At 38.2% G+C, this 12,052-nt stretch overlaps 1 protein-coding gene across 2 annotated transcripts in view; it reads right to left on the bottom strand.

Moving 5' to 3' along the window:
* Positions 1-2,833: 2,833 nt before the first annotated feature.
* scai (suppressor of cancer cell invasion) overlaps positions 2,834-12,052 on the bottom strand; it is a 31,215-nt gene continuing 21,996 nt past the window's right edge. For both annotated transcript variants that reach the window (XM_086301756.1, XM_086301757.1), the window contains 4 exons: positions 10,614-10,686; positions 10,122-10,295; positions 9,800-9,900; positions 2,834-9,234 (listed from right to left, as the gene is read on the bottom strand). In XM_086301756.1, coding sequence (XP_086157882.1) covers positions 9,088-9,234; positions 9,800-9,900; positions 10,122-10,295; positions 10,614-10,686 — 495 coding nt within the window. In that variant the 3' untranslated portion in view covers positions 2,834-9,087. The remainder of the gene's footprint in view (positions 9,235-9,799; positions 9,901-10,121; positions 10,296-10,613; positions 10,687-12,052) is intronic.

Here is a 12,052-nt window from a genome sequence, read left to right as displayed (position 1 = left end):
TTAACAGAAGCTGTTATCTTTTCCATGTTATAAATTTCCATTGTGATTTCCATCCATGTACTTATGTTTGGGCTCTCTGGGGATAACCATTTTCTGGTGATATTCTTTTTACAGGCCACCAATAAAATATTTATTAAATGTTTATCATATTTAGGCCATTCCTGAGGTATATATCCAAAGAACATAGTCTTACTCTCGAGAGGTATTTCACGTTTAAAGATATCCTGTAAGGCATTATGTATTTCTCTCCAATAATCCCTCAAGATTGAGCAGTCCCAGAAAATATGGTAATGATTTGCACTTTGATTTCCACAGTTCCTCCAACAAGCAGGGGGGTTATCATCATAATGAGACTTCTGAGAAGGTGTTATAAAGTATCTAATTAGGCACTTCCAGCCAAATTCCCTCCACTTTTGTGAGCTGGTACACATCCACTGATATCTCCATATTGCCGTCCATTCTTCCTCTAATATTTTTATCCCTCCTTCCTTCTCCCATTTTGTTCTAATATATGAAGTCGAATGTGGTTTCAAATCCATTAGACCCTTATAGAGACATGATACAATTCTATCAATAGTTTCTGAGTTATAGCTTTTTATAAACAGTTCCATCAAGCGTGTGTTTATCATTGTTACGTTTCTCATCTTCGTGTCGGCATAGTGCCTTAACTGCAGATATCGATAGAAGTCTTCTTTTTCTAATGAAAATGTTTTTCTAAGCATGTCAAAGCTGAACAATTTTCCATCCTTCATTATACTGCACAGGGCTGTTATGCCCTTACCTGTCCAGTCCTTGAATCTAGAATCCAGTTCATTAGGTTTGAACTCTGAGTCGTAAGCACACCATTTAAGAACTGTAATATTGGTCTCGAGTTTATATTCCTTTATAATAGTTCTCCATGTTTTAAGGGTCCTTTTCACCCACATGTTATCAGTATTTTTTATATAGGTTTGTAAGTTATTGTCAGCTAGAGTTGCCTGAATAGGTATAGACAGCATTTGTTCCTCAATGGTTTTCCATTGGGCAGTGTATGATTGGTTACACCAGCATATTATTGCTCTCATCTGCGCTGCAAAATAATAATATCTGAGGTCAGGGAGGCCCCATCCTCCCTTTTGCTTAGCCAGCTGTAGTGTTTTAAGGCGAACCCTTGGTCTTTTACCTTGCCATATATATCTAGATAACATTTTATCCCACTCATTAAATTGACTTTGGTTAATCTCTATTGGTAGGGTTTGAAATAGATACAAAAATCTTGGCAATACATTCATTTTAATAGAATCAATTCTTGAATTAAAACTAAAGAAAGGAATTAAATTCCATCTTACTATATCTTCCTTTATTTTTTTGTATAAGGGTAGGTAGTTCTGTTCGAATAGTTTTGTAAGGTCTTTCGGTAAATTTATGCCTAAATATTTAAAACACTCCGTTTGCCATACCAGAGAGTAGCTACATTTTATTTCTTCTGGTGGGCTGTAGTTATATGAGAGTAGCTGGGTTTTACCTATATTAATTTTATAGCCTGATAATTGGCCGTATTGTTCAAATGACTGCATCAGCTTGGGTAAAGAATATGTTGGGTGTCCAAGGTAAATCAAAATGTCATCCGCGTAGCAAGCCAGTTTATATTGTGTCCCTTTGATAAAAATTCCCTTAATGTCCTTATTTTGCCTGATGGATTGAGCTAGTGGTTCCAAGTATAGTGCAAAAAGTAACGGTGACCATGCACAGCCCTGTCTAGTGCCCCTTTTTAGGGTAAAACTGTTGGATAGGCATCCATTAATTTTGATCCTGGCTGTAGGATTATCATATAATGCTTGTATCGTTTTAATAATCATATCATGAAAGCCAAATTTATATAGTACCCTGTAGAGGAACTTCCAATTGACAGAGTCAAAGGCTTTTTCAGCGTCTACACTCATCACAATTGCTTTGATTTTGTGTTTTTGTATATGGTCCATAATGTGTAGTGTCTTTCGTATATTGTCCTGTGTTTGGCGTCCCAGATTACGGCCCCTCCCTGAGCCTGGTTCTGCCGGAGGTTTCTTCCTATTAAAAGGGAGTTTTTCGTTCCCACTGTCGCCAGAGTGCTTGCTCATAGGGGGTCGTATGATTGTTGGGGGGGTTTTCTTTGTATTATTATAGGGTGCACTTTACAATATAAAGCGCCTTCAGGCAACTGTGATTTGGCGCTGTATAAATAAAACTGAATTGAACTGTTGTTTGTTTGGGAGGAATTAAGTTCAGTGTAGTTGAGCAGTACCCCAGCAGTAGCTTTAAAGGACCACATATTTACATTTCACTCACCTCAAAATCCTTCTATTTAAAAATTGTTATAATTTATTTATTTTAACTAGAGCTGCAGCTTCTCTCAGTGGCTGGGGGTTAAGTGATCAGGATATGGCCCAAGACTTGTATGTTCCATAACTTTGTAGATGGAAAAATATTCAACTACAGGAATAAGACAAATGAAAAAAAGTGTCTACCACATATGTTTAGATTCTACGTTGTTTGTTATATGTAGAGATGACTTATTCCTTGAGTTAGATCCTTTTTCTGTGCTTGCATGATTCATACGAATAAATAGCAGCCAGTGCCCCAAGAAAATCTTTGAAAGATATTTGAAATCTTTGAACCTTGAAACACATCTGTTGAGTGTATCAGCTAATGGGCTGCTTTTAGATTTAAGGTGCTACTCAGGCACACTAGCCTTTTTTCCCCCACACTACAACACAGCTAAAGGCTTGCTTTACAAACGGGTAAAGCTGATTGTATCACAGAACTCTTTAAACACAAACAACATACAACAATAAAGAAACATACACACATCATCTCTGTTGTGACACAGGACACTCCTTTAATGAAGCCAAATATTGTTTTCATTATTGGCTCCATCACAGAGGGGAAAAAAAGCAACATCTGATACAATAACTGATTTTAATCATTGTTAAGATGGGAACATGAGAATACACCAGTCTTTGGCACCTCCTACTCTAAACAAACATGCTGCTTACAGATAAACATCTGTTCTTTTTTTTTTTTTTTTTAAAGAAATATTAAAAATACATTTGACATTTTGACACTGATAATCACAAGCATGTGACACATGTGGGTATAAAGGACGGGTGCTCCCATCTTTTGGACAATTTTACAAGTAGAAAACAGTAGAAAGGACCCCTGCACATCTGGGGAAGAAATCAGAATTGATCAGTTGGCAGTTATTTGTGACGTGCGTTAGCAGGTTGCTGACGTGGAGTTGGGGCTTTGTGCGTCCATGTCAAAAACAAGTTTATTTCTTGTGCTCTGTTGGATTCTAATACTGCCTAGGCAGATTTCACCCCCATAGCTGGCCTTCAAAAATCACAGCATCTTCTGTGCATTTTCACTTTGATTACTTTGAAATGGACTGAATTGGCATGATTGCAACAAAAATATAAATATATGACCGTGTGAATTCTGGAAAATAAAAGAGTGAAACTTTTCAAAATAAGGCAAATTTATGTCACAAAACGCTGAACATTTGTAGTCCTTGAACACCCAACATGTCAGATAATTATGACAGGAATAGCAACTTGACAGCAGAAGAGGAATAAAAAGTCTTTTGTGGTTTGGACAGAGTTGGATTTCAGGGTTTAGATTTCCATTTTAGTTTACAGTAGTGATATCCTCTGTATAATCCTGCAGATTACACATTCTGATAAATTCATTGCAGTAATGAACAACAACATAACACACAACATATTAAATTTTGTGTCAAATGCAGAAGCAGCGTGTGAAAAAGTAGGCACACTTTAACTGCTTCAAAAGGAATTAAGATGGCAAGCAGCAGCCAGGCACTGCTAATCAAATCCACTTGATTATCTGATCATCAGCAAGTGTGAGCACCTCCATATAAGCTCAGGTTTAGGTAGTTTGCTGCTCCTGAGCATTCAGGTGTGTTAACACAACGCCAAAGAGGAAAGACATCAACAACGATCTTTAATAAGAAAATGTTGCTGCCCATCAACCTGGCAAGTGTTAAATGGCCATTTCCAAACAATCTGTTGTCCACTGTTTGACGGATTATTCACAAGTGGAAAACATTCAAGACATGTGTCAATCTTTCAAACACTGCAACAAACCCAAGAGCTCCATTTCACAACACCAGCACAAACACCTCAGACCAACTGTCAGCACGGTGGTGGAGCGATGATGATTTGGGCACCTTGCGGTCACTGAGTGGAGCATGAACTGCTCTGTATACCAAAATGTTCAAGATTTAAATGTGAAGCCATCTGTCTGACAGTTAAAGCCTGGATGAAATTGGGTCATCAACAGGACATTAACCCTAAACACAGCAGCTAATCTATAACAGAATAACTGAAAAAAAGTCAAAGTCCAGACCTCAACCTGACTAAAATGCTGTGATGGGACTTTCTGATTACTTTGAGTTATTGTTGTTAAACGTGATTCTACGAGTTTCTGAATCATAGGGGGTACTTAGCTTGTAACACACACTGCTTTTACATTTCGACTTGCAGTGTATAATGTGTCATTTGTTTTTGTTCATTGCTAGTAGTATTTAAATCCTCCTAAAAACACCGACCAAAGGATGTAAAGCATGTACTGTGACAGTCTCTCGTTTGCGCAGTGATGTTTCCCACACGAGTCATCTTGCTCATATTATGCCTGTAAAAGTTCCATCCGTCTCACAGAATCCACCTTCTTAGTAATTTGTTTGCACAACTTGCAACATGTTGTTTGCATAATTGTCTAATCTGTAAATATTTCATTCTCACAAGCTACCTTATTTAATCAAATTCATACATATCATACAAGATGAGCTTGTTAATATTTTGTTCACAGAAGCTATTTTAGTGATACAATTTTAGTACCTTGTTTACACAACTTGACATTTTATTTAACATAGCTGTTATTTTGCGTGAACTACTGATGGGTTTTTTGTTCTATTGTTTAAAAAAAATAAAAAAAATAAAAATTGTGCAGTGAATTTACCTCGAGAATATTGCACCAAAAAACATTTTAACAATCTAGTCTTCACACAGCCATTAAATCATGTGACTCACGACCCATTTCCATCATACAGAATGTTATAAACATGTTATCGCACCATGCTTCATACGCTGCTGGGTAGAGTAGTATAAAATTGACTGCAACATGAACCCCCCCCCCCAAAAAAAAAAAAAAAACAAGTTTCAGGAAACATCTGTGAGAGGCAACTTTAAATAATACACACTGTTTGCATCAATGATCCAAGTGCTGCTACATAACAAATGTTGCATTTGTGGTGATGTTTTGAACATGAACAACAGAAACAGAAGTTCCACAAACGGTTAACAGAAGCTCAAAGTTACGTTCTTCGTTTCTTTTATTTATCAGGTTTCGTCGTTATAATTCCGATGAAGGGGCAGCAGCAGTTTGTGTTTGGGGTTATTTTCCAATAGAAAAATGCTAATTTTGTGTCAGCAGGCCAAAGTGTTGAACCTTTTCAGAGATCTTTTGAGCTCTGAGAACTGAATGTACAGTAAGAAGTTATAACAACACAGAAACAAGACTTTTGGAATAGTACCTGACAAATTTGTCAGTATGCAGTGTTTGAGGATTTACTGTGTACCATTGATACAAAGTGTTAGAAAACATCATTGGTATTGCAATCCTCACCAACAGCATTACGTTTGAGCACCACAGAAATCTTTCTCATTCTTTTTCACACATGTAAATGACATGTTATTGCTGCCTACTTAATACAGCCAACTGCTATTAAAAACATGACAAAAGATGAAAAGTTTAAAATCAGTGACCCACGTAACTTTTACTCTTCAAGAGAAAGAAGGTCACCAGTGTGTAGGGCTGGTATGAAGAACAACAACATGAAAGTATTTTTCAATTTCTGGACTAAAGAACAACTAACAAGATCAGAAGAACATTAAATCTCATAAAGTGCAAGCCTACAATATTTTAAATGTCATAACTGTCAATACAGGAAACACATTACGGTAAAAAGAAAAGAAAATGTAGAAACAGCTGACTTCCATAGACAAATGTAACACTGAGAAAACACTCGTCCTCTGCCTCTCTTCACATCCTCGGAAAGCTGGAATGTAACTAGAGAAAAATGGTCAAAGAACAAACTGGCCTCTTTACCATGTTGCTCCTCCTCGCTTTAACTTCATATTTCATTATGGATTACATAGTCTTGCAAAATACTGAACAAACACATCTCTGCGCAACACTATTATACATCATGTGTGCACACTCCAATGGTGGCAATAACAAAAAAATCAACACTAAAAAGTCAAATGTCATTTCAACCAGCTGCTTCTTGCATTGCTGTATCATTCCAACATTTCAACAAGTGCAGTTAAATTTCAGCAGCCATGTGCAGTCACTTTCCCCTGCTGCTGCCAGGAATAAATCGACAGCAGTTCCTGATAAACCTTTGGACCTTTTACATCTGCCCCACTACATTAAAGATATGAGGCATGCATATTAGCCAATGTAATACTGAAAGTTTGAATATAAAGACAATTTTTCTTTTTAGCTAATACCTCTTAGATGTTAGAGGTTTCAATGGAACTGGTTGGTGATGTTATATACTATATATATATATATATACACACACACTTCTATTCACAAATAATCACATAAAAAGACCAAATCAACAATGAATGCATTTCAGTGTGACCAAAAACATCAAACGTTTTCTCTAAAAGACAATTAAATAATCAAACAAAGAAAGCTACCAATAAGTTGGAGGTAAAATTGAGCTAAAATTCCTCCAAGCCTCTGTGAGAGACAGATTGTGAATTGAGAATTAAACATTTAATGGCAAATGGGAGGCGGTTTTCCACTGCAGGAACTCGCAGGCTGGTCTAGTGCAGCATTCTCTTTAGTATTCATTCTGAACTGCTACAGTTTCCAGGATCGCTAACAAACCTACTGCATTAGCAGCCCTTACAACCTACTGGGGACTCACTCACTGGATAAACTCTAAGATTTCAACAACAAAAGCCAAAGTCTATACGTAGCAGTCTAATGCTTTTAAAGCACAAACAAATGTGCAAAATTTGCAACAGACACTAATATAACTGATCGCAGATATGTCAAATTGCTCTTTTTTATACATTTATGTATGCTTTTATGAAGTTTTAGTACTGTGCTATGCAAGTTCTCATATGGATTTGATATTAATGTAGTTTGGACCCCACTAAGATTAGCTTTCCTTTAAGACACAGCTAATAGGGATTCTAATATCCATCTATGGGTCTAGGATTTGAAGGCTGTAGTTTTGGCAGAGATTGCAGGGAAGCTCGACCCTCCAGCGGGTCCTGGGACTGTCATGGTTTTTTCTCCCTGTAGGACGTGCACCTCACCTAGCAGGCATCTAGTCAAATGCTGGAACAACTTAACGTGGTTCCTTTCGATGTGGAGGAGCAGAAGCCGTACTCTGAGGCTCTTCTGACTGACTCATTCGTTGCACATTGCATTGAAGCTGATGCCCGATCACTTAGGTGAGCCTCTAATGTATTTAATACCAGGTCATTTGTCAATCAACAGTATTCTTCATTCTCATTGGTGGTCATTTAAGTCGCTCACCTGGAAGTTGCGTCGCCAGCATGTTTTTAAACCCATAGTCACTAAATACTGTTCACTTTCTGTGGTTTCTCATCGATATGTTGGTAGGAATCACTTCCAGTGTGAATGCGGGTTATCGCCACGAGACACCACAGTTGGTTCAAAGGAAGCTCTGGGCTATAATCTCTAAAGTCACTCCCTGCAGCTTGGGGCCACAGGCAAGGGTAGAAACAAAGCTCATCCAGAAAGCCATAAGTTTTGCTTTTAGGATCCTGATAAATTGGCATTCATAGTCAACTTTTGGGGCAGCCCTGAATTCCTGCGGTGCAAAGTTGCCTGGAACCATCTTTGAGCTTAAAGGAGTGAAAGCCACCAGCCAGTATGGTGACAACAATGACTTAAGGACATAGCGAGAGGAGCACGACTGGTATTTCTTGTGCTTTATAAGAAAGCAGCTAAGAATGTTCTGATTAGGTGGCAGGCCACACGTTAATGCTGTCGTCATGAAGATAACAGGTGCCTAGCCATTTCAGTAATAAAAGTAACGATCTGTGTTATCAGAAAGCACAACAATTTGAACCTCTGACAGGTCACCACCTCTCCCACCTCTCACTAGATTGTCTTCACCAATTGACTAACTAAACTGTACAGGCCCATGCAACACATGCACTACTTCCCTTTACTTTCTCATTCCAAGTCATCTGAACATCTACAATTTCTTTTGTGTGGTGGAGCATCCTCTTTGGAGCACACTAACTGACACACGTCTTTGCCTTTTTTAGCATGCAAGTACAGCACAGTGAAATGGGAAATGAAGCACTATCACGTCACACAAGGCTGAAAAAAAAAGTCTCCGAATTAGTTTGTTAATGATATGAAAGCGACTAACTCACAACATGTGGCGAAACAAAACCTCATGCACCTTTAGCGTGCTGCAAGTTGATACACCAAGCGCTGTTTGGCAAACACAAAACTCCAGCACTAATAATATTTTTGGTGAATAATGTGCTCATATAATAACTATTACATTTCCTGATGCATTTTTAGCTCTACCATGCTTGTCTTTTTTACAGGTGGATCAAAAACCACATGAAAGCTGCCAAGAATGTTTCCTTACTTTGTTCCTTTACGTTAATAAATGATGAAAAATCTTTTTACAACAAACTACCAAGGCTGTTATCATCTTGATGATAGTCTGCTGTCATGAAAAAAGTTAGAAGCTGATAAACAAGAACTAGTAAGTTGAACAGTAATGTGGAGCATCTCATTTGTTTTACTCTTATGTTGCTCATATTTACCAGGCAAGCCAATGAGAGTCAAAATGGGGAATTTATGAGAAGAAACTATGTGAACATCTTTCTGTTGCATGACATTAACACTTACATGGAGGACATGAACTTGCATGTTGGGTTTTTTTTTTTTTCATTACCTGTTAAAAAACAAAATGACCATGAGGGCTTTGGCAGTGGAGTCTGTATTTACATATACGCCATACTGCCCTGTGTGAAGATGTTAGTAGGCTTCCAGTGAATCATCCCAAAATAAGCTCTGCACGTCCAGCATGGTCGCCAGCTCCAAAATATGCTTCTGTAGAAGGCTGCTCTCCACTGTGTCCTGTTTGGGGAGCTCTGGATAGGATTCCGGGAAACTCTGAGATTCCTGCAAGCACACAAACATCCAAATTGTGTTTTAGCTACCTGACAAAAATACTTTGGTGGTCACTGAAGGGTTCTCACTCTAAAGTGAGAATCAAAGGTTTAAGCGTTAAGAAGAGCTTCCTTCATTTACGAGAAATTTAAAAAATACATGATTTAAATAGCATTTAAACACAATGAGAAGGTTAAAAAATTATTGTATGCAGGTAAACTATTATAAAATTTAAAAAAAATAGCAGTTTATTTTGAAAGTCATCTGTTATTCTCATTTATTAATATTATTTATTATTGCCCCCATAATAACATAAGTGTTTTTTATTGAGTTACTCGATGGAATAATTAATATTAAAATATTGATTATTAAAATAATCAATAACTGTCAACCTGTAATAATCTGGGGACTTTAGTGGGTTCATTTACTGAGTATTTGCTGACATGACATGACCTCCTGATGATGCATAAATACGACTTACTGCAAGTGCTTAAGAAACACTGGTTTGTGGAAATGCATGGTGCATTTTTGGCATATAAACTTAAACAATGTGGCTCCTTGAGGAAAGCAGACTTACCCGAAAGAGTTTATGCAGTCTCAGTGCAGCGGAGCAGAACACAAAGCGGATCAACAGCAGCCGCAGGAACTCGTCACCAAAGAACTGCAAAAAGGCTTGATCTGCATTAAACAATGTGTAAATAAGTCGATCAACAGAAGACGAATGCATCACAATTTATTTCAGTGCAGCCTTAAATCCACCATAGATTTAAACTTCTCAAGAAAGAGAGAAGTTTATTTTCATGGAGGGACCTACAAAGCTCACCTGATGGTCACAAATACAGTACACATGGGTCGTCACAGTAACCCTTTCATAGTCCATGCTAATCTCCATAACATACCTATGGTCCGCGATCGTGTTAGCATCTGCCCAATGTCACGGTACACTTTGCGAAGGAATTCTTGAGCTCTTTCCCAAAGACCTCGTTGCACACTGTTTAAGCCACACACGGAGGAGAAAGCCAAGAGCGGACTGTAGAGGAACAGAGTGAAGAGACTCCCACGCTGAGACTGATCTAAACAGGTGAAGCAGAGACATTGTAAACTGAAAGGAAATTCGATGCCTGAAAAGCTTCCACTGAAAGCAGCATCTTTACCAAACATAAAAATACTGGTAGATACCAATGACACCCATGTTAAATGTGGATTAATCAGCTGCTACAAACAGTCCAGAATTTACTTTTGTCTAACTAACATTAGACTAAAAGCCTCTTTCTCTTTCAACCAAAACACTCAGACAGCGGAGCCACAGAGAGGAAGTTAGGCAAACAGACGAAGATGGAGTTCGTTTAGGTCTTCTGGTTAAAGGAGTGTGGTTCTGCAGTGACACCCACCTTGTACACTCTTGGGATATACCGTAGGTGATAGTAGGCACACCAGGGGCTGGCCAAATAGATTTGTAAAATTCTAATAAAACAGACAGAAACAAGCATTTTAATTATGGAAATATACTTACAAACAACAGTGGCACGTTTGATATATCTGCTGTGGACACTAGTGACATTTTTATCTTGAAGATAGATTGAGGGACATCCATACAAAAGCTGAACGTCTGACACAAACTTGTGCTGTGTGATGTGAACAGAGGTGAGCATCTGCTCAATTCATAAATATTTCGACTTTGGCAAAAAATTAGCTTCACATTTGGTCAGGAAACCCATGAGCAGATTCTCTCATACACCTTCATTCTCAGCATCCCTCTCTCCCCTTTAACAGTAATATCCCCTACATTTTAATTCCCTACTCTTACCTCGACCCCCCTCGTCTAAAACTAAGAAACGCTGAAATATTAATTTAAATTTATGTATGTAAATCTACGTAAGATGAGACAAGATGTTCATTACTAAAATGTAACAAATGAATAACTAAAAAACTATTCAAATGTGATTAAAGTGTGGCACATTGAGCCATGCTTTATGAATGATGCACGCACCATGACAACCACTTCAATAACAGTTCAAATCTAAAATAACAAAACAACAAGTTATGCAGCCATTTTTTTTCCCGCTTATCTGAAGTCGGCTCGTGGAGGGAGGAGCAGAGAAGTCCTGCCTCCACGATCCGCTACCTCCTCCAACTTATCCTGGGAAACATTGAGCCATCTCTCCAAGTGTGTCCCAGGTATACACTGGGGCCTCCTCCTAGTAGGACGTGCCCGTCTGAACACCTTGTCAAGGAGGCGACAGCTTTAGCCGTCACCCTATCGCTAAGAGAGAGGCCATCGACCTTTTGGAGCACCAATTAAAATGTAACAATTAGATTAAACCACTAGTAACTCTGGTACTGACTAGTGACAACAGTGTTGATTAGTCTGCTAGGACACAATATGTGCACATCCCTGGAAACTCATGAATATTCGCCCCTAACATTCTACAAAAGGAATACAATTTATAAAGGTTGATTATTTTCTCTTGCCGTCTTGGTCCAACTGCTCTCACTTTCCCCCCCATCTCTACATAAAAGTCAAGTTTAATCCTACAGCTACATATGGCCTCAACCTGCATCAATAAGGTTGCCCTACATTTTAGATTCTTGCATTAGGAGAATACGCAGTCTATGAGAGAATTCCAGCTGAGGTGTCTTTATATTGCACCACAAAGCAACTTTTTTGCCAAAGAACCGGAGAATTACTGATCTTTTCATATTGGACAACACAAGCTTTTGTCAATTCACCTCTTTCCAAAAGACTGTGGATGTAAACTTCACGTTGCATTTTGTTTGAACACACTAGTAGTGATGCAATGTGGCGGTATCCACACAGATAAAACTATTC

The sequence above is a fragment of the Aulonocara sp. 'chitande type north' Nkhata Bay genome, linkage group LG7, assembly GCF_057382095.1.
Source record: "Aulonocara sp. 'chitande type north' Nkhata Bay isolate Kocher_YH1m ecotype deep benthic linkage group LG7, A_spYH_male_GT1.1, whole genome shotgun sequence".
Classification (NCBI taxonomy): Eukaryota; Metazoa; Chordata; class Actinopteri; order Cichliformes; family Cichlidae; genus Aulonocara; species Aulonocara sp. 'chitande type north' Nkhata Bay.
The sequence above is the reverse complement of the archived record's forward strand: the minus strand, read 5'-3'. Positions and strand labels throughout refer to the sequence as shown.